Source organism: Chlorocebus sabaeus, chromosome 11, assembly GCF_047675955.1.
Source record: "Chlorocebus sabaeus isolate Y175 chromosome 11, mChlSab1.0.hap1, whole genome shotgun sequence".
Taxonomy (NCBI): Eukaryota; Metazoa; Chordata; class Mammalia; order Primates; family Cercopithecidae; genus Chlorocebus; species Chlorocebus sabaeus.
In genome coordinates this window covers 19,278,850-19,303,210 of record NC_132914.1, presented here as the reverse complement: position 1 = coordinate 19,303,210, position 24,361 = coordinate 19,278,850, and the positions used below count along the sequence as shown (strand labels likewise).

Sequence of the window (24,361 nt, the reverse complement as noted above, 5' to 3'; positions counted from 1 at the left end):
TTCAACAGTAGACGTGATCAAGTAGAAGAAAAAAACAGCGAGCACAAAGACAGGACATTTGAAATTATCCAGTCAGAGAAACAAAAAGAAAAACAGAATGAAAAAGAATTAAGAAAGATTATGAGAATTAAGAGACACTATCAAGTGAACTAACCTTCAAATAGTAGGATTTTCTAAAGGAGAGGAAAGAGAAAAGGGCCTAGAAAGCATATTTAATAAAATAATGATGAAAAATTTCTCAAATCTGAGGAAAGATGACAACATTCAGATACAGAAAATTCAGAGGTCATCAATTAAATTCAACTCAAAGAGGAAATCCCCAAGACATCACACTCCAATTATCAAAAATCAAAGGTAAGGAAAGAATACTAAAATCAACAGCATATGAAGAAGATATCACATTCAATGGACCACAAATATGACTTTAAACAGATTTTGCAGCAGAGACCCTGCAGGCCAGGAGAGAATAGGATGATATATTCAAATTGCTGGGGAAAAAACAAAAAAAACAAAACCTGCCAACAAGAATACTTTACCTGGCAAAGTTGTCCTTCAGAAATGAGGGAAAAAATAAAAACAAAAGCTAATGGAGTTCATCACCACTAGCCCTGCTTTACAGGAATTGCTAACGGGAGTTATTTAAGCTAAAATAAAACTCTGCTAATTAATAACAAAAAACAAATGAAAGTGAGAAAAAAAAGGCTCAATGGTATAAGTGATGCATATCCATACTCAGAATTCTCTAACACTCTAAGGGTGGTGTGTAAAGCAGTTTTAGAGAGTCAGAAGAAAAAGCTATTAAAAACAACTGCTAACGTAAATTGTTAAGAGATACAAATTAGGGGCAGGGCCAAGATGGTCAACTAGAAGCAGCAGCTATCAGAGGCTTCCATTGAAAAGGACCATAACCGTGTGCGAATCCTGCACTGGCAATTAAGGTATCCATGTTCTGTCATCAGAATTGACTAGGCACTGGTGTGACCCACAGAGAGGAAGGAAGAGAGCCACATGGTGCAGGGGAGGCCCCACCTTTGCTGTTCTCCAGCCTTCTCTAGTGACATCTCCACACGTGGGAGTTACCAGATGAATACAGCCTGAAGTGAACCCCCAGCAAACTGCAGCAGCCCTTCAGAAGAGAGACCTGACCATTAAAAGAAAAACAAACAAACAGAAAGCAACAACAACAGCATCAACAAAAAAGGTCCCCACAAAAACCCCATTCAAGGGTCATCAGATTCAAAGATCGAAACTAGACAAACTCACAAAGAGTTTGTGAGAGAGTGCCTCGCCTCCTACAAATGATTGCAACACCTCTCCAGCAAGGGCACAGAACTAGACAGAAGATGAGATGGAAACATTGACAGAAGTAGGCTTCAGAAGGTGGGTAATAACAAGCTATGCTGAACTAGAGGAGCATATTCTAACCCAATGCAAAGAAGCTAAAAACCTTGATAAAATGTTACAGGAGGTGCTAACTAGAATAACCAGTTTAGAGAGGAACATAAATGACCTGATGGAGCCGAAAAATACAGCACAAGAACTTCCTGAAGCATACACAAGTATCAACAGCCCAATTGACCAAGTGGAAGAAAGGATATCACAGTTTGAAGACCATCTTGCTGAAAGGCAGGCAGATAAGATTAGAGAAAAAACAATGAAAAGAAATGAACAAAACCTCCAAGAAATATGGGACTACGTAAAAAGACTGAAGCTATGAGTGATTGGAGTAACTGAAAGAGACTCAGAGAATGGAACTAAGTTGGAAAACACACTTCAGGATATTATCCAGGAGAAATTTCCCAACCTAGCAAGGCAGGCCAACATTCAAATTCGGGAAATTCAGAGAACACCACTAAGAAAATCTCTGAGAAGATCAATCCCAAGACATATAATCATCAGATTCTCCAAGGTTGAAATGAAGGAAAAAATGTTAAGGGCAACCAGAAAAAAAGTCCAGGTCACCTACAAAGGTAAGCCCATCAGACTAACAGCAGACTTCTCAGCAGAAACCCTACAAGACAGAAGAGAGGGGTGGCCAATATTTAACATTCTTAAAGAAGCATAATGTTCAACCCAGAGTTTCATATGCAGCCAAACTAAACTTCATAAGTGAAGGATAAATAATATCCTTTCCAGACAAGTAAATGCTGAGGGATTTCATCATCACCAGGCCTGCCTTGCAGGAGCTCCTGAAGGAAGCATTAAATATGGAAAGGAAAAACCAGTACCAACCACGGCAAAAACACACCAAAATATAAAGACTAATGACACCATGAAGAAACTGCAGCAACTAATGTGCAAAATAACCAGATAACATCATGATGACAGGATTTAATTCACATATAACAATATTAACCTTAAATGTAAATGGGCTAAATGCCCCAATTAAAAGACACATACTGACAGATTGGATAAAGAGTCAAGACCAATCGGTGTGCTGAATTCAGGAGACTCATCTCACATACAAATACACATATAGGCTCAAAATAAAGGGGTAAAGGTAAATTTACCAAGTAAATGGAAAGCAAAAGAAAGCAGGGGTTGCAATCCTAGTCTCTGACAAAACAGACTTTAAAGCAATAGAGATAAAAAAAAAGACAAAGAAGGACATTACATAATGGTAAACAGATCAATTCAACAAGAAGAGCTAACTATCCTAAATATATATGCACCCAGTACAGGAGCACCCAGATTTACAAAACAAGTTCTTAGAGACGTACAAAGAGACTGAGACTCCCACACAATAATAGTGGGATACTTTAACACCCCACTGTCAATACTAAACAGATCAAGGAGACAGAAAATTAACAAGGATATTAAGGATTTGAACTTGGCTCTGGGTCAAGTGGACCTGACAGACATCTACAGAACTCTCTACCCTAAGTCAACAGGATATACATTCTTCTCATTGCCACATGGCACTTAATTCTAAAATTGACCATGTAATTGGAAGGAAAACACTCCTCAGCAAATCCAAAAGAATTGAAATCATAACACACAGTCTCTCAGACCACAGTGCAATCAAATTACAAGTCAGGATTAAGAAACTCACTCAGAACCACACAATAACATAGAAATTGAGCAACCTGCTCCTGAATGACTCCTGGGTAAATAGTGAAATTAAGACAGAAATCAAGAAGTTCTTTGAGACCAATGAGAACAGAGAGACAATATATCAGAATCTCTGGGACACAGCTAAAGCAGTGTTAAGAGGGAAATTTATAGCACTAAATGTCCACATCAGAAAGCTGGAAATATCTCACATCAACACTCTCACATCACAATTAAAAGTGCTAGAGAAGCAAGAGCAAACTAATCAAAAAGCTAGCAGAAGGCAAGAATTAACTAAGATCAGAGCAGAATTGAAGGTGATAGAGACACAAAAAACCTCCAAAAAAAATGAATCCAGGAGCTTGTTTTTTGAAAAAATTAGCAAAATAGATAGATGGCTATTTAGAATAATAAAGAAGAAAAGAGAGAAGAATCAAATAGACACAATAAAAAGTGATAAAGGGGGTATCAACACTGACCCCACAGAAATACAAACTACCATCAGAGAATACTATGAACACCTCTATGCAAATAAACTAGAAAATTTAGAAGAAATAGATAAATTCCTGGACACATACACCCTCCCAATACTAAACCAAGAAGAAGTCAAATCCCTCAATATACCAAGAACAAGCTCAGAAATTGAGGCAGTAATTAATAGCCTACCAACCAAGAAAAGCCCAGGACCAGACATATTCACAGCCAAATTCTACCAGAAGTACAAAGAGATGGTACCATTCCTTCTGAAACTATTCCAAACAATTGAGAAGGTGGGACTCCTCCCTAACTCATTATCTGAGGTCAGCATCATCCTGATACCAAAACCAGGCAGAGACACAACAAAAAAAGAAAACTTCAGGCCAGTATCCCTGATGAACATCACTGCGAAACTCCTCAATAAAATACTGGCAAACCAAATCCAGCCGCACATCAAAAAGCTTATCCACCACAGTCACACGGCTTCATCCCTGGGGTGCAAGACTGGTTCAACATACACAAATCAATAAACATAATCCATCACATAAAGAGAACCAATGACAAAAACCACATGGTTATCTCAATAGACGGAGAAAAGGTCTTTGATAAAATTCAACATCCGTTCATGTTAAAAACTCCCAATAAACTTGGTATTGATGGAACATATCTCAAAATAATAAGCTATTTATGACAGACCCACACCCAATATCATACTGAATGGGTGAAAGCTGGAAGCATTCCTTTGGAAACCGGCACAAGATAAGGATGCCCTCTTTCACCACTCATATTCAACATAGTATTGGAAGTTCTGGCCAGGGCAATCAGGCAAGAGAAAGAAATAAAATGTATTCAAATAGGAAGAGAGGAAGTCAAATTGTCTCTGTTTGCAGGTGACATGATTCTATATTTAAAAAACCCTATTGTCTTAGCCCCAAAACTCCTTAAGCTGATAAGCAACTTCAGCAAAGTCTCAGGATACAAAATCAATATGCAAAAATCACAAGCACTCCTATACATCAACAATAGACAAACAGAGACTCAAATCATGAATTAACTCCCATTCACAATTACTACAAAGAGAATGAAATACCTAGGAATACAGTTAACAAGGAATGTGAAGGACCTCTTCAAGGAAAACTACAAACCAGTGCTCAAGGAAATAAAAGAAGGCACAAACAAATGGAAAAACATCCCATCCTCATGGATAGGAAGAATCAATACCATATTTAATTTCTGCTGTGGCTTAAGTTTTGGTGCTCATTGTAAGTGTTCCCCAGACTGAGAATTATAATGGCGAGGCTGCAAGTTAGGTCTTGTGCAGTATTTTATTTCTGGTACTCATGATAAGTCTTTCCCAGAATGAAAAGCAATGACAGACAAATGATTATGTTCTAATGTTAAGTACCAAATCACCAAAGATCACCTGCAAAAGCTGGAAGACATGGCCAACTCCTCAAATGTGTGAGCGTCAATGAAAATATGCAAGGATTGTGAAAACTTACAGATAGTTGACACTGTCAAAAAAAAAGGAAAAGCAAAGAAAATAGAAAAACAACATCAACAAAGTTCCAGTAATGGACACAGAAAAAATGAAGTTCTATAAAATGTTTGACAAAGAATTCAGAATAATCTTCTTAAAGGAATTCAGCAAAAAACAAGAAAAATGTTTAAAATATATATATAAAATTTGGAAAACCATCCAGAAATAAAATTTAAAAATTTGACAGAGGAACAATTAATAAAAAACCAATTAGGAAAGAAAAAAGCATAATAACTGCACTGAAAAACTCATCAGAAAACATAAACAACAGACTTGATCACACAAAAGTCCGTGAGCTTCAAGACCAAATATATGAAATTACCCAATCAGTGAAGCAAAAATTAAAAAAGAGTTAAAAGGGCCTATGGGAATTATGGGAAACCATCAAGCAAACCAACCTCCACATAATAATAATTCCCAAAAAGGAGGAGAGAGAAAAAGGCTTAGGAATCATATTTAAGGATATAATGTCTGAAAATTTTCCAAATCTATGACATTGTTCAGGTAGAGGAAACCCAGGGGTCACCAATCAAATTTAAACTAGGGAGAAATTCCCCAAGACACATTATAATCAAATTATCAAAATTTAAAGACAAAGAAAGAATGCTGAAAGCAGCAAGAGAAAAGAAACACATTTTTAGCCGAGCTTCAATCCAGCTTTCAGTGGGTTTCACGGCAGAAACCCTGCAGGGCAGGGAAAGCAGGATAACATATTCAAAATGCTGAATGAAAAAAAAAAGTCAGTCAATAATACAGTATTCAGCAAAGCTAGTCTTAAAACATCATGAAGAGATAGAAGACTTTTCTAGAAAAATGAAGACTGAGGGAATTCATTAACACCAGGTCTTACATGAAATGCTAAAGGGAGTTGTTCATTCTGAATGAAAAGAATGCTAACCTGTAACAAGAAAACACCTGAATGTATTAAAATCACTGATAAAAGTAAGTAGACAGACAAAGTCAGAATAATGTAATACTATAATTATGGTGTGCAAGCCATTTATATATTTAGTATAAAGACTAAACATTTTTTGAGGAAATAATTAAATAGAAAATTTTAAAAATCCTTGAGGCAAGTGGAAATGGAAACACAACATACTAGAATCTGTGGGATATAGCAAAAGCAGTTCTATGAGGGAAATTGATATCAATAAATGCATACATCAACAAAATAGAAATATATTTTTAAAAAACCCTAATATTATACCTCATGGAACTAGAAAAACAGGAACAAATGAAACCCCAAATTAGTGGAAGGAAAGAAACAACAAAGATCAGAACAGAAATAAATGAGAAATTAAAACAAATACACAAGTTCAATGACAAATATAGTTGATTCTTTAAAAAAATAAATAAAATTAACAAACATTTAACTAGACTAAGAAAAAGGAGAAAAGACAAGTAAAATCAAAGGTTTTAAAAAGGGCCATTACAACTAATAGAAATACAAAGGCTCAGAAGAGACTATTATGGGCAATTATATGCCAACAAACTGGAAAATCCAGCAGAAATAGATAAATTACTGGATACACACAACATGCCAAGATTAAATCATGAAGAAATAGAAAACCTGAACAAACTAATCATGAGTAACAAGACTGAAGTAGTAATAAAGACTCTCCTATCAAAGAAAAGCCCAGAGTCTGATGGTTTTACTGCTGATTTCTGGTATTTGAAAAAAAAAAAAACTAATACAAATTAGTTTACCAAACTCTTCCAAAAAAAAAAAAAAAAAAGAGAAAACCCGAGAATCATTCCAAACTCATTTTATGAGGCCAGCATTACACTAGGACCAATATCAGAGAAGCACACAACAAAAAAGAAAACCACAGGTCTGATGAGCATAGAAGCAAAAATCCCCAACAAATTACTAGCAAACCAATTCAACAACAGTCACCATGATCAAGTGGGATTTATACCAGGATGCAAGGATGATTCAACTGCAAATAAATAGGTGTGATGCATCACATTAACAGAATCAAGGACACAAATCATATAATTCTTCATGATAAAAACTCTCAGCAAATTAGGCATAAAAGGAAAATACCTCAACATTATAAAGTCAGTATGTGACAAACCCACAGCTAACATCATAAGAAGTGAGGAAAAGTTAAAATTATTCCTCTAAGATCTGGAACAAGAAGACAAGGATGCCCTCTGTAACCACTTTTATTCAACATAGTATTGGAAGTCCTACTCAGAGCAATTTGGCAAGAGAAAGAAATAAAGAATATTCAAATAGGAAAACAAGAAGTCAAATTGTCTGTGTTTGCAGATGACATGATCATGTATATAGAAATACTAAAGATTTCACAAAAAAATTTGCCAGAACAAATAAACAAATTCAATAAAGTTGCAGGATACAAAATCAACATACGAGATTAGTAGCAATTCTATACATCAGTAGAGAACTACCTGAAAAAGACATCAAAAAGGCAATCCCTTTTACAATGGCTACAAAAAAGTAAAATAGAAATAAATTTAACCAAGGAGGTGAAAGATCTCTGCAATAAAAACTATTAAGCATTAAAGAAAGAATTCAAAGAAAACAAAACAGTATAAGGATCGTATGTTCAGGGATTGAAATAAAATCAATAAAGAAATATTGGACATAGATTATACTTTAGACCAACTAGACCTAACAACATATACAAAACATTCCATCCAATAGCAGCAGGATACCCATTCTTCTCAGGTGCACATGAAACATTCTCCAGGATAGATCGTGTAAGGTCACAAAAGAAAACGTAACAAATTCAAGGTGATTGAAATTATATTATGTTTTTGGATCACAATGCTGTAAAACTAGAAATCAACTACTGGAGAAATTCGGAAAATACTCAAATACGTGGAAATCAAACAACATGCTCATAAACAACCAATGGGTCACAGAAAATATAAAAAATACCTGGAGACAAAAATAAAAGCAAAACAGACTAAAGCGTATTGCATGCAGCAAAAGCAGTTCCAAGTGGGAAATTCATAGCAATAAATGTCTATGTCAAAACGAAGAAAAATCACAAATAAACAATGTAACAAAACACCTCAAAAATCTAGAGACAGAAGAACTACCTTAAGAGTTCAAAGCTGGTGAATGAAAGGAGATAACAAAGACCAGAGCAGAAATTAATGAAATAAGTACTAAAAAACAATAGAAAAAATCACACAGTTTTTTTTTTTTTTTAAAAGATAGAATACAAAATACAAACCATTTACTAGACGGTTTGTATTTTGTAATACAGACTGTTTACAAGACGGTAATACAAACTGTTTACTAGACTAGGAAAAAAAGAAAGACTATTCAAATAAATGAATCAAAAGTGAAAGAGGAGACATTATAAGTGATACCACCGAAATAGAAAGGATCATTAAAAAATGGGATGAGCAATTACATGCCAAAAAATTGGGTAACCTCAAAGAATTAGATAAATTCCAAGACACATATAACCTACCAAGACTGAATCAGAAAGAAAGAGAACATCTGAATAGCCCAATAATGTTTAAGGAGATTGGATCAGTAATAAAAAGTCTCCCATCAAAGAAAAGCCCACAACTGGACAGCTTTACTCCAGAATTCTATCAAACATTAAACAAACAAACAAACAAAAAAAACCCCAAAACTAATACTAATTCTTTTCAAACTCTTCCACAAAATTGAAATAGAAGAAATTCTTTCAAACTCATTTTATGAGACTAGCTTTATCTTGATATCAAATGCAGAAAAGCATACTACAAGAAAAGAAAATTATAGGCCAATATTTCTAATTAATGTAGATGCAAAAATACTCAAGAAAATATTATTAGAATGCTGAATTCCAGAACAAATTAAAAGAATCATTCACCATGGTCAAGAGGGATTTACCCTGGGATCCCAGGATGGTTCAACATACCCAAATTAATAAATGTGATACACTAAATTTACAAAATGAAAGATAAAAATAACATCATCATCTCACTGGATGCAGAAAAATCATGTGACAAAATGTAACATACCTTCATGATAAAACTCTCAACTGTTTAGGTATAAAAGATATGTACCTCAGGACAATAAAGGCCATATATGACAAAACCCATAGCTAACTTTATTCTCAATGGTGGAAAGTTGAAAGCTTTTCCTCTAAGATCAGAGACAGAACAAAGATGTCCATTCTTACCACTTCTTTTCAGCATAGTACTGGAAGTCCTCACCAGAGCAGTTAGGCAAGACAAAAAGAAAATCAAAGGCATCCTAACAGGAAAGGAAGAAGTGAAATTGTTTCTATTTGCTGATGACATGATATATATATATATATATAGAAAATCCTAAAGACTCCACTAAAGAGCTGTTAGAACTGATAAAGGAATTCAGTAAAGTTGTAAGACACAAAACAAACATACAAAAATCAGTAGCATTTCTATATATTAATAATGAACTATCTGGAAAAAAAATAAGAAAATCTCATTTATAGTGGCAACAAAAAAATCAAATACTTAGGTGAAAATTTAACCAAGGAGGTAAAGGACTTATATAGTGAATAGTGTAAAACACGGATGAAAGAAATTGAAAAAACTTAAATGAAAAGATTTTCTGTGTTCATGGATTGGAAGAATTAATATTTTTTAAATTTCCATATTACTCAAAGCAATCTACAGATTCAGTGCAGTTCCTATAAAACTCTGATGTCATTTTTTTCACACAAATGGACAAACAATCCTTATTATGTAACCACAAAAGATCCCAAGCAGCCAAAACAATCTTGAGCAAAAAGAACAAAGCTAGAGGAATCATACTACCCAACTTCAAGACATATTATGAAGTGATTGTAATAAAAACGGCATGGTCCTGGCATAAAAATAGACACATTGAACAAAAGGGAACAAGATAGAAAACCGAGAAATAAACCCATGCATTTATGGTCAACTTGTTTTTGACAAAGGTGCCAAGAACACATGATGGGAAAAAGACAGTCTTTCAATAAATAGTGTTTGATAAACTGGATATTCGCATGAAGAATAAAATTAGGACCTTAGCTTACATCACCAACAAAAAATAGCTCAAAATGGAGAAAATACTTAAATATAAGACTTGAAACTATAAAACTGCTAGAAGAAAACATAGGGGGAAATCTCCATGACATTGGTCTTAGAATTTTTTTTTTTATAAGACCCCAAAAGCAAATGCAACAAAAGCAAAAGTAGACAAATGGAAGGCATCAAACTAAAACACTTCCACTCAGTAAAGGAAACAATTAGCAAACTGAAGAGATGGCCCATAGAATGGGAGAAAATGTTTGCAAACCATTTGTCTGATAATGGGTTGATATTAAAAATATATAAGAAATACTCAAGTAACTTAATAACAAGAAAACAAATAAACTGATTAAAAAATAAGCGAAGAACCTAAACAGACATTTCTCAAAAGAAGACATATAAATGGCCAATAAGTACATAAACCGCTAAGCATCACTAATTATCAAGGAAATGCAATTAAAGCCACACTGAAAAACCACCTCACATCTGTTAGAATGGGTTTATCAAAAACATGAAAGATTAAGTATTGGAGGGATTTGGAGAAAAGGGAAATTATGCAACGTTTGTGGGAATATAAATTAGTACAGCAATTATGGCAGACAGTACGTAGTTTCCTCTAGAAACTAAAAATAGAACTACTGTATGACCGAATAATCTTGCTTCTGGGTATTTATTCAAAAGAATGGAAATCAATATCTTGCAAGAATGTCTTCGCTCTCATATTCTTTGCAGTATTGTTCACAATAGCCAAGATATGGGAACAAATAAATGTCCATCAATGGATGAAGAGATAAAGAAAATGTGGTACATACACACAATGAAATACTATGTAGTTTTAATGGGGGGAAATTCTGTCATTTATGACAACATGAATGAATCCAGAGAGCATTATGCTAAGTGAAATAAGTCAACCACAAAAAAAAATCACATGATCTCACATACATGCAAAATCTAATAAAGTTTGATTTGTAAGAGTAGAATGGTGATTATCAGAGTCTTAGGGAGTGAGGAGTTGGGGGGAATGAGGAGCTGTTGATCAAAGGGTATAAAGTTTCAGATAGACAGTAGGAATAGACTTTTAGATCTATTGTCCATCAGCTGACTACAGTCAAGAGTAATTTATTATAAATTTAAAAATAACAGAGTAAATTTCAAATGTCTCACCATAAAAAAGTGATAGGTAAGCAAGGTGGTGGATATGTTAACTAGTCTGATTTCATCACATTGTAACCCATAAACACATACAATTATGATCAATCATAAATAACATAAATAATATTTTTCAAAAATAAAAGTAAATAAAAACAAAACAAAAACACATAGTCTGTCTCCAGCGTACCTGACCTTAAACACTGGTCATATTGCCCTTTAAAATTATCTAGAAAGAAAGCTACAAAAAACACTTAATGCAAGGCTAGCATTAGCAAAGCGAAAGGCCTTATAGAATATGAAAACACAGTCTAGTCTAAAAAATAAAAGTATGAAATACAGAGTTAGGAGAGCAACAAACATCAGCAATAAATGCTTTTCTCAATTTATCCTGCTTTATAAGAGCATGTAATTATCAAGAAATTATTGAGTTGAAATTTTGAGTTTATTGCTACAGTGAAATCTTTTATGTAATGAAAAATTACTCTGTAGAAATCATTGTTATAGTGGAATTGAGTGCAAAATTGTGAATGCATAATTTGTTAACCATTTTAATTTGTGTCTTGGTGAAAGAAAATTAAAAAATGAAGATAGGTCATGCACTGTGGCACATGCCTATAATTCCAGCATTTTGGGCTGAGGTCCAAATTGCTTGAGCCTAGGAGTTGAAGACCAGCCTGGGCAACATGATGAGACCCTATCTCTACAAAAAAATAAAAAAGTTAGCCGGGTATGGTGGTGCATGCCTCTGTTCCCAGCTACTTGGGAAGTTGAGGTGGGAGGATCGCCTGAGTCTAGGGAGGTAAAGGTTGCAGTGAGCCATGATTGTGCCACTGCACTCCAGCCTTAGCGACAGAGTGAGACCCTGTCCCTCCAAAAAGAAGATAATAATTAGGCAATAGTTGAAAACAAAAACCAATTAGTTTCAGAGAGCTGGAGAAATTCCTCATTGCTTCCATTATAAAGATTAGTCAAATTTTCCCCAGAATCATTAAGTAATACCTCAGTTGTTCTTTGATTTAATCTGATGGTATAAAATCTCTTTGTCTAGTCTCACAACTAAAGTCAATAACAAGGGATTGTTTGTTTATATGCAGGATGTGAAATCCTTCATAATCATAAGTAAGATTTTTTTTTCTGTCTTAGAAGTTTGAAAATTTTTGGGAGCCTCAGAGTTGGTCTGAGCATCGAAATAGAAATTCCAGATTCCTGAAGAACTGAATTCAGAGGAATAGTTCAGGGACACCTGGGCATAGATTCCAAATGACAGAGTGACTTGGCTGACTCAATTTAATTCAAGAACCAGGAAAGCTCAATGTCTGTAACATACCCTAAACAGACTAACACGGATGCTTAGTGTGAGATGTTCTGGAATGGTGATGTAAGCATGAGTATAAAAGCGTAGCAGCCCAGTGAGAAATCAAGTTTTTTTCCTCAAAATCCTTCTTATGAGAACATCACCTCTTTGCTGTGTTAGTTAATACACAATGAATTAGTTAATATATGTTAATAATATTTTGTAGCCAGGCGCAGTGGCTCACGCCTGTAATCCCAGCACTTTGAGAGGCCAAGGCAGGCGAATTGCCTGAGGTCAGGAGTTTGAGACCAGTCTGACCAACACGGTGAAACCCTGTCTTTACTAAAATTACAAAAAAGTCAGCTGGGCATGGTGGCATGTAATTACAGCTACTCGGGAGGCTGAGGCAGGGGAATCACTTGAACCAGGGAGGTGGAGATTGCAGTGAGCCGAGATTGTGCCATTGCACTCCAGCCTAGGTGACAGAGAGAGACACTATCTTAAAATAAATAAATAAATAAATAAAAATAAAAAAGCAATAATAATAATATTGTGTAAACCATAAAAAGTTATACAAATGCTTTTCCTTTCCATGTTTTTAAGAAATAGACAATAGGAGAAACACATGTATCTGTACATATAAACTCTATGCTTTCAGTGGGTGCAGCATTTTACATGAAAGACTATGACCTAGGGTTATTGTTGATTAGTATTGGAGCATTATATGATCTTGTCAGAGTATGGGATGTTATGACAGTCCTAGGTCATGATTTATAAATCTGGTTTTGTATATTGTGGGGGATGCTGTTATTAAACCCATTTTTGCCTAGTGTTCCATTCCTGGTACGCTAAGCTTGTTGGAGTTATTTATATCCTACTGCTCAAGGTCATTGCCAAGGTCTGATTTTTCACAAAAAAATTTTGCAGCCTCTAGCATAAGTGGGTTAATACATCTGAGTATGTGTACAGAAACTAGGCGTGGGCTAGGTTTCTCTCTAAAAACAGGGCCCATAATGTAATAAATGTGGGACAAATAAGAATGTTCATTTATCCTAGGGGAATACAAAGGTCCTACTTATAGGACCTATAAGACTTGTAAAAGGACTTTTGTGTACCTTAAAACCAATAAGAATAATCAATGAACTTAGGATGGAAGAAGTTAACTGTCCTACAAAACAACATTCAGTGAATTCCAGAAACAACTGAAAGAGCTTAGGAAGAGAAATGTTAGGTGCTTCCTACAATTCAAAAGATAGTGTAATAGGTACAGTTCAGTTCTACCATTAAACAAACTCAGGGAAAAAGTATCAGCATTGAGAAAGTAATCCAAGGAGACACTGCTGATGAGCCTTACGGGAGCCACCAATGGACATAAAATCTTGGAAACAATAATCCATATGGATCATGGAGCTGCAGTTGGCCTCCTCAGCTGGTGGTTAATAACTAATATTCTCAAAGGAAGACAGTGGCAAATTCATTTTCATTCACCCAATCAATAATTATTGAATGGCTGATGATTGTTTTATTGGCTGCTTAATTCAGCAGAAAATATTAAGAACCAATTATGACTGTGGCTGTATGCTGGGCACGTTTTAAATTTACCTATGATGCTGCCTGAGAAAGGTTTAAAATGGCCAAACTCTAGAAGTAGCAGTAGCTGCTCTAGCATCAACAAGCAACCAAACTGGAACTCGATCTTCTCTACAGAGCCTGGTATGTGAACTTACCACACTGTTTTAATAATCTTTTCTTTACTTTTTTATGTCTCCCAACTGGAACTTTTTCTGTAGAGTTGAAATACGTTTTTTCATTTTAAACCACTCACATGAACAATACGGAAGCCAGAGGAATAAATGAATAAGGGTACCCCAAATTGCCAGTGTACAATACATCAAAAGTTAAAAAAAGATATCCAAACTGAATCTTTGAATGTTTTTAGAAAAAGGTGGAGTTCAGGAAAAAAGTGTTACATGAATAAATTTTATAGACACTCAAGTATGTTAATTGACATTTGTCCGTCATAAGCTAGGTATCTCTCCTCTATGACGTTCTCACGGTCTGTATGTTTCTCTATCTCTGCCCTTATAACATTTTATAATAATCATTTATGTGTCTGTATTTGCAGTACTTGAAAGAGTATCCCTAACTGACATGGTAAATGCATATTAATTATCTTTGTATCTCCAATGTTTATCACAGTCCTTGGCACACAGACCATTCCCAGTGGACATTTAAGGAGTGAATGAAGGTCAGGCACAGTGGCTCACGCCTCTAATCTCTGCAGTTTGGGAGGCCGAGGCAGGAGGATCACTTGAGGCCAGGAGTTCGAGACCAGCCTGGCCAACATGGTGAAACCCCATCTCTACTAAAAATACAAAAGTTAGCCAGGCATGGTGGCTCACTCCTGTAGTCCCAGCTACTTGGGAGGCTGAGGCAGGAGAATCGCTTCAACCCAGGAGGTGGAGGTTGCAATGAGCCGAGATCGTGCCACTGCACTCTAGCTTGGGTGACAGAGTGAGACTCTATCTCAAAAAAAAAAAAAAAAAAAAGAAAGAAAGAAAGAAAGAAAGAAAGAAGTGAATGAATATGTGGTGAATTTTTCGAGGCTATTTACTAAAGAAAGCAATATATTGAAAGTAACAAAAAGTAAAATAATCCATTTGTATACATCATGTAGTTTACGATGCCTTTTTAATGCCAGGTTATGGCCATCTGGTATAAATTCAATCACATTATCTTGTAAGAAATATTATTGTTTCTTATATTGAGGGGCTGTTCTCAGGCAAAAGCGACTGATGAGTCTTTGGAATGGTTTGATCCTATTTCTACCTTAATATGAAATATGTTTTTAAAGACTTTTAGTGTTCAATCTCTGATTTCTTTACTTTCAGCTCAAATAAAATGAAACAAAACCTATTCATCTATCAGTATTCCTTATTTCAGTAAATAATATAATTATTTAGTCATTTGCTAAGATAAAACAATCTAGGCATCATCCTTGAATGTTTTCTTTTCTTCTCTGACCTTCTGCACCTCTCCCCCAGTTCATTAATCACAACCAACATCCAATCAGTTAGCAGATCCTGGGACTCTGTCTTCAAAATATATTCTGAATCTGTCCGTTTTTACTACTTCTACCTTTACTGGTCTCACTTTATTGCAGTAGTCTCTTCACTGGTCTCCATTACACAAGGTATCAAAAGAAAGCTTCTGAAAACCACTGAAATGGAAAAGTTTCTCCTGAACTTAAAAAATAAGAGCCACACTCTATATGCCCTCTGTGCCCTACCTGATTGGGCCTCCACCAAACTCTTCACCCTTACCTCCTACTGCCCGCCCCTCTCCACCCCATCTCCAGACTGCAGGTCGTCTTGTTGCTGGAACATGCCATGCTTATTTCTGTGCTCCATGCTATTATATGTGCTATCCTTTCTTCCTGGAACACTCTTCTCATGGAACTGCATGAGGTGGTCGTTGGGACACAGCTCTCTGTCATGTCTTCCGAGATGCCTCTTTAAAATAGTATCCCTACTCCAGTTACTTTCTATTCCATTTCTCTGCTTTACTTTTCTAAAATAACTTCCCATTTTCTTGTGTCATTTCTTTGCTTGTAAACTTGTTTAATGTCTGTCACCCCTACTGGAAAGGGTTTGTATCTGTCTCGTTTACGGTTGTATCCTTGAATAGTAGGTATTCTCTAAATATCTGTGGAATGATGGAAGGCTAGTTAGTTCAGTGTGGGAAGTAAGCTAGTATGAATATGTATAGACCAGTGGTGATTTGCTATGAGCAATATATCGGATGTTTTGAGATCATCAATTCATACTTCATTGTCCATTCAAGGTTCATAAGGAAACAAAAAATATTTCAGACGACTCAGACTAAAACAGGATTAGTTGCTTCTCATGGGGAAAGACCAGTTTAGTCTACTACCAATTCGAGGAAATCAAATTTGTTGCATTAAAAATCTACTTTAAAACTTTGCTTCAGTCTTATTAGATATATTATCATGTTTATATTACCTTGGGGGATTTGAGAGATGGGAGCAAGTCATCAGCAGGGCTTCTATGTAATTACATGTTATACATATTGCTTAGGACATTGCTTAATTACTGTAATAAACATTTGTGCACTGACCTTTTTATCCCTCCAAATGTTTGTGCATGACCTAGGAATTTTCCAAAGTCAATATGAAACATGTGGCCCGACTTTGTCAGCATGATATTATCATTGTGACGGTCACATACTCCCAGGATGAATGTTACCACACACCAGCCAGCACAGGAGTAGAAAAAGTTCCTTAAGGCCTAATCCATTGAAAAACAATCATACAAAAATAACAACAAAAAATGAGCAAATGCATTAGCATCAGAGGTAATCATAAAAAGTAAATGATAAAAAGCAAAATTACATAATCAGGACAAATTTCTACATCTCAGTGGACAGAAGGGTACAGTTAAGCAGCTGATTCTTGATCTGCTATAGAAAAATATGAAACAATTGTTCTTTAGTCTCTAATAGATAAATGTTTGCATTGAAACTGGGGAGAAGATCACCTTCATTCAGATGGAGTTTATTTTCATGGTTCACTAGAGAAGTTTCCTAGTGTGATTTTTTGATACTTCAAATATACAATAGTGAATGGTTTTTTTTTTCTAAGTAAAAGAAGGAGGAACAATACGGCCCAATATTGCCTATTCCCAGAGGACTTTTAAAATATCAGTTGTTGAATATTTGAAATTTTGGAAGACAGAGAAAGCTATACTGAGAAATGTGTAACATTTCATGTGTATTTTTACAAATAGGTCATCAACGTAGTTGATGTCTGAAGCTGTTTGGTATAGTACATACACATCAGTGAATGCCTGTGTGGGTGGAAGCAGATTATCATTAAGTCAATTTGTGCTTATGTTTCTCTAATGAACAGAGGTTTCTTTCCAAAAATACACTTTGTTTCCAAAATGGTCTCCTGGGTATACATTATTTCATCAACTTGGTGGTGTAACCATGAATGACTGGTTGGGACAAGGTTATGGTCTCCTAGCATGGAGGGGCTGCCTTGATGCAGTGAAGGCTAGGTCACCAGGCTGCATGCTAGGGTGCCTCAGTTCCAGGTCTTCCACATGCCTAGGCAAGTCACTTAATTTGTCAATCCAAATGTTCTTCACTTAGAAAGAAAATAATAAAATATGTCCTTCATATGGTGGTTGTGAAGAGTGATGTATTTGGAAACATCTCAAACAACGTAACCACAAGGATTAATGCAAAACTGAAGTTATAATTTTGGGAACAGCTAAAACATAGATTTCAAGGTAATTTTATCTAATTGTTTATTATTTGGTCTGTAAAGCTTGTATTTTGCTCCAACGTAATATTATGGAAGTGTGGAATAGATGAACTCTGGAGTCCTTTTTATCATGGCCTTTTTATCATAGGTAGGGTGACCAATCATCCCAGCTTACCAGGTCTGAGGAATTTCTCAAAATAAGGGGATTTCAGTGCACAGGATAGCACCAACCAAATCTACTGGTGCATTTTTGCATGAATTAGCATTTAGGTGCTCATGCCTCTGGGTGGACCCAGCTATACTAGATCATAGCTTGGTAAGTGGAACAAGACCTGGTTCTAGCCACACTCATCTCCTTAGCCAAGATCCCTAATATAGGGCAGAACCTGCACAACTGTACACTGCAAGCCAGATACCAGAATGAAGTAAACGTTGAGAAAAAATGTTTGCGGTCAAATAAAATGGTACATTTTGTAAAATTATGATATACATAAACTCTATTTTGCATTTTGCAAACCATTAAGAAAATGGGAGATGAAAAAGTAGAGAACAGCAGAAGAAATGTATTGCAAAGAAAAGCAGGAATAGTTATAGAAATTGGAGATTAAAGGAGGTAACTTTAAGGGGTATTGTTTCTAGGGTGAGACTGATGTCAGGATGGCCTCTGAGCAAAAAACAATCTTTATTGATGACAGGATTTTCACCCAGAAACTAAATAAAATACAGAAACTTTTATGTAGTTAATACATCATTTAAGCTGGGTCATTATTACTGGGCTGATGATTGACGTAGAACTCAAAATGCACTTAATTTAGTTTTCTACAAATCAGAATATCTAATGAACCAGAGCATATTCTTATTTAAGTACATTATTTAAAATGATCTGCAGCAGGACAAACCTTTTCATAATCTGCCTTTAAGTGGTTGTGCTGACTGAACCACTTTTTTATTGTGTTTTCTTTCAATGGTCCTATCAGTCCAGAATGGCGATGAATCTTTGCTAGGGTCACAGCATCAGGTACCATCTGCACCAATCCTGGTAGACAGAAAAAAGGTTACAGAGACAATTCCTTCATCACAGGATGAGGGCGCCTTAGGAAATATAACAACAATAGCTTCTAGCACTACTGGGTTACCCCTTTCCTTTCCAAATTTTCTTTTCTGGAGGAGGCTTATCTAGATGCATCTCCTTCTAATTCTTCCTAAAATCCTGGAGAACAATGAGGCTACTTGTGTTTGGATCAGATTTAACAGAAGCAGCTTTAATATTTTTTCTAGAGCTATGGTAGCAAGCCAATCTTGATGATGAATGGAGACTCCACTGAGTCAACAGAGTAGTTAATTAATCATCACATGGCTGGTGCACTCATTTACAGTTTAAGGGAGGACATTTAAGCTTGGATAACAAACATATTTACAACTTAAGGGAGCCAAATACACTCTCCATAACAAACATTGCATATGTATTATAAAAATCAATGTTCAGGTTAAAAAAAGCTTCACAGTTAAATGTTACATTTCCGGGAGTGAACAGAATAACTCAGCAGTGAACATATAGAGAGCTACCTGCTCCTTCCTTCTCAGTCAATATTAAAGAGAAACTACAATAGTAATTTTTTAAAAAGGGATCATATATTGATTGAACTTAAAAAGGAACTTTGCTCTGCTGCCAATGTATCCATCAAGGCTTTATTTTATTTTATTTTATTTTATTTTATTTTATTGTGCCCCTAAGGTTATTGGAATGTAAATATTTGCAAACCTTCTGATTTTTATACTGTACAGAACAGCAAGGTAGATCCAGTACTTAAAGCTCTCTCAGGGATAATGTCTACAAAACAACGTGCAATGTATTATAAAGTCTTTAAAATAAATTAAAGTCTAGAGTTTCTGATTTCCATAGTCTCAACAATTGCAAGAGTTGCAAACTCAAATTCCCAGAGACACCAGGGACACAAATATAACTACAAGAACAGAGAGATGGTTGAGTTTTTTAAATTGACCATTTAATGATCTACCTTAAAAACATTCAAATTAAACAACATTAAAGTAGATTATGGTGGCGATAAACAAAAGACTTAATGGTGCTGAATTTGGTCAGTTGCAGCTAGTTTGCAGCCTTAATTTCTCTTAACATCTGATAGTCCCGTTGTGATCATTGGCCATCTACATTTGTGGATCAGAAGGAAACTTCACATCCAGAGACAAGTCCTGGGAATATCCATAGTATCATGACACTTCTCCCTTCTCCCCTAACAGTATTCAGCTGTTGCCCAGGTTTTCTCATGTGTGTCAAGGGAGATAGCAGGTTTAAAACATTTAATGTCAGTAGGTGATGCTTTTTAATCCTGAAAATTTCCCTCCTCATTTTTCCAGTTCCTCTATTTAATACTTCCTAAAGGAAGTCACTTTCTACGTGGTTGCTGAGTGTTTCAATGCCATCTTACCTTTGACCATGCCCCAAATTAGGACTTAGATGACTGGACCTTTTTAGATACTTTTCTGCAGCAATGTCAATTACTTTTCCAACTACGTTGATTTTTAGGGAGTTAATGCTTGCTAAATCCCAAGTCACTGATCACAAGCCTTGAATTGCTGACTATCTAGAAAACCTTGTACCTAATTTATAGCAATCATGGTGGCTAAATTCTGCTCATTAATTGAAATCATAAATTACATTTTATGCATTTTAAGCTAGTGTATATCATACACTATTTAAATTCTTCGAACATCATTCTGTGCACATAGAGTAATATGTGTGGTTTCATTCTTATAGTCCTTTAATGCAGCATTTTTCAAAATTTAATGCACATACAGATAACTCGGTGGTTTAATGGTTTAGCTCTGTGTCCCCAGTCAAATCTCATCTCAAATTATAATCCCCGTAATCCCCACATGTGGAGGGAGGAACCTGGTGGGAGGGGATCGGATCATGGGGGCAGTTTTCCCCCATGCTCTTCTTATGATAGTGAGTGAGTTCTCACAAGATTTGATGATTTTATTAGTGTTTAGCAGTTCCCCCTTCTCCCCCTTTTTTTCCTGCTGCCTTGTGAAGAAGGCCCTTGCTTCCGCTTCACCTTCCGCCATGAATGTAAGTTTCCTGAGGCCTCACTAGCTATGTGGAACTGTGAGCCAATTAAACCTCTTTCCTTTATTAATTACCCAGTCCGGGTATTTCTTTATAGCAGTGTGAAAATGGACAAATACATTTGGGGATTTTGTTAAAATGTTCTAATTGAGTATGGCAGGGTGCGGCCTGAGATTCTGCATTTCTACCAAGTTCCTAGGTGATGTCATTGCTGTGGGTCTGTGGTTCACACTTCAAGTAGCAAGGCTCTTAGGGATAAAATTAATCAAGGTGGTGTTATACGAGGTGGTGTCTTTCAGACAAGGGTGCATAAGAAACATCTGAGCATCTTTTTGCAATTAACCTTTGAGCCCCTCCTCCACCTCCAGGGAAGTCTGATTTAGTACACCTGGTTGGGGGTAGGTTGCATCTACTCTTCCCATCCCCCTATGAAATTTTTATGTTCATCAAAGTTGGAGAACCAATGATAAAATAAATTCTGAAGAATTTTTATTTGCCCTGAAAATTTCTCCCAGAACTCCTAGGACATTACATACAAAGTGACCATGAGAATGATACTCAACAATGATATTAATAAAGTTATGGAAATTGGAGTTTACTCTCATCAAGGGCACAACTCTATTTACCTCATTTTAGCATGCATTTCCCATCTAAAGTTGTGACATTTCTTGAGAAAAGCAGGTATTCAATAAGCCTTGGAACCTGATTAAAAATGCAACCTAATCTTCTAAAAATGACACTTGTTTTAATGATCTCTATTTTTCTTGAAGAATTATTTTGACAGTATAATGCCCTCTGAAATCTTACAACTATTAGAGGTTGTTTGTTGGTAGACAGAGGAGAAAAATAACTTCTTTGTCTTGCGACATCTGCAACTTTGGATAAGTCTATAGTTATTTCTGCTGAATTATTTTATTAACTAAAAGATTCAGCCTTGGTTACATTCTATAATTATAAATAGAAATGAGATGAAATTTAAAAATTCCACTGGGATCAGTAATTTATTCAATTTCTAGAGAAAAGGTGATTCATGTAACATCAAATATTTCAGCTTGGATTATGTAGCATTATTCTATTTCAGCATTTTAGGACAGGAAAGCATTAGGTCACTTACGTGAGAAAAAGTAGGGTAAAATGCAAGGAATAACAATCTCATGGTACCAAGGATAAATGACTGTTGTAGTAACTAGAGATTTAGAAAGTATTTAGAGTGGGACATGTGGCATGGAAGTAGTAGCCCTGTTATCAGAATCAAATTAATTGGCTAGTATGACTTGTAATGCAGTCATTGTAAAGTATTAAGTGGCAAGTGAATTTGGAGGTGTTTTCATACTTAGCATCTAAAATCTCAAGTGTTGACTGGGGTATTGAGACTGCTGGTGGGACTTCAGGAAGTGAGGATCCATGGCATGACAGTTCTCTTGTGATGACAGGTTTAAATTGTAGCTATGCTTGAATTAAAAAAAGAAAAAAATGACTACATGGTCTAGATCCCCTCTCCAGTTCTGTGATTTCATCCCTTGTTTATGCACATGTATCTGCCATAATTCACACCAATTAATTTAATAAAATTCTAAGTGGCAATGGTTATATGTAAAAAAAATTATAAGATATCTTAGATATTATTGTTTCTTTAGTTTGGCATTATTGTAATTAAGTGCAACTTCTACCTCAGATGTTTTAGTGATAATTTGGGTGGTCTATTGACATTATTTTCATTGAAAATGTGCATAAGTATAATTATATTTTCATATTGATTTCTTGCCTTTTATAAAGGAAAAGAAATGCTGACATATGTCCAACATTTACATGTGTGACCAACATTGACTGTTGATACTTTATCTACTCAAAAGTCTTTTAGAAATTAAATTAAGGTTTACAATGTGTTTAGAATTTCCAGAATTCCTTTCAGCACCTGAAAGTGTGTATTTTGTGTTAATAAGTAAAAACTGTATTCTTTTAAAAATGAGTAGGCTTTATGTTACAAAATGAGAAAAATAACAGTAAGTTATTAATGAAACTAACTCTAAAAGACACTGAAAAGAAAATCACAGTTAACATTTGGATTGTGAAGGTCCTAATTAATACCTAAAAGTATATTATGCTTTATATAAATTCTATCGGCTTATCATGTTTGAAAGTAATTCTTTTTAAAGAAGAAGAATGTGTACAGTTCTTTGGATTTTCAAACTTGTAGTTTGAAACGAAAGCGGGAGAAAGTTTTATAGCCTACTACCAGTGAATGTACGAAATAAATAATGTGAGCCAGTGCACTTTCTAATCTATACTGACCTTGGTCTTTTCCTGTAGATAGACATCTATAAATGATCATTTGCATATCCAGGCCTTCTTGCAGCCACATGTTGTCCATCACTTGAATAATCTGCAGAACAAGCATATCCTGACGAAGATCATCTCCAGCCTGTTAAAAACAAAATGATAGACCCTGGGTTTTCCCTTGAATTCCATTAAAAGCAGTCAAATATAGTACATGTCACTTTCTTCCTTGGATACATTTCTATCCTGACATAGAGTGGTTTTAATGGTTTTATTAGCACTAAAAGTACCTCGTGTTTCTGATAAAAAAGGTTTTTAAATGAGAACTTCCCTTTAGATAATTACAGAAGCTTCAACCGTCAAATTAGAGGTGCTGCTTGGAATGCTGTTCCTTGATAATAATTTTCCATTTATTATCCACGTGCGATGTCTCAGATTCAAAGTCTGGCAAAGACAGGCTGGATGAATGTTTATTCAAATTTCAAACTTAGCCGAGAGAGAACTCTTTCTAAGTGAAACATTATTTGCTGTGTCATAAATTTATGCACCGATATGCAGTTAGAATACCAAGAGCTTCTTGATTAGGAGTATAAATAGCATCCATATGATTGATTAGACTTTAAATCAGTGATTTCTCAAATTATTTTAAAGATAGTTAAAAGGTTTTCAGAGAAAATAATTTCCGATAATAATAAGAAATGATAAAGTGGTGATAGTCATGTATTGGTTAAAGAGATTGCATACGTTCAAAGGGGAAGGATGGTTCTATCCTTTTAAACAAATAAGAATTTTAGTTTTGAAAATATTTTCTAAATTATACCCAGAAAATCCTGCCAAGATAAGATTTTGTGTTTTCTTTTTTCCCCTTCATCAAAAGTACAGTGTTGTGGGACCACTAACTCTTGAGGTGACAGGACAAAGCAAAAGTACGAGCACACTACTCATCATCCTCCAAAATAGACAGTGAAAATTCACCAAAAATTCACTCTGAGACCTTGTTGCATGGCTTGGCTGAATAATTGGCCAAATAAACTGGAAGACTGGCATATTCTTACTTTTTGCCTTTATCTCCCTCTCTGTTCCCTTTTTCCTACGTGCTTATAAACCTGTTACTACCTTTTCTCTGTTTTTCCAATGGGATTAATGATGAAGACTGAAATGACCCATATTTACTTTTTTATTTAA

The 24,361-nt window shown here is 35.3% G+C and overlaps 1 protein-coding gene across 1 annotated transcript in view; it reads right to left on the bottom strand.

Moving 5' to 3' along the window:
• PIK3C2G (phosphatidylinositol-4-phosphate 3-kinase catalytic subunit type 2 gamma) overlaps positions 1 to 24,361 on the bottom strand; it is a 383,353-nt gene that overhangs the window by 138,979 nt on the left and 220,013 nt on the right. The window contains 3 exon segments of the mRNA XM_007967793.3: positions 16,662 to 16,831; positions 18,711 to 18,847; positions 23,192 to 23,321. Of these exon segments, the coding sequence (XP_007965984.3) occupies positions 16,662 to 16,831; positions 18,711 to 18,847; positions 23,192 to 23,321 (437 nt within the window).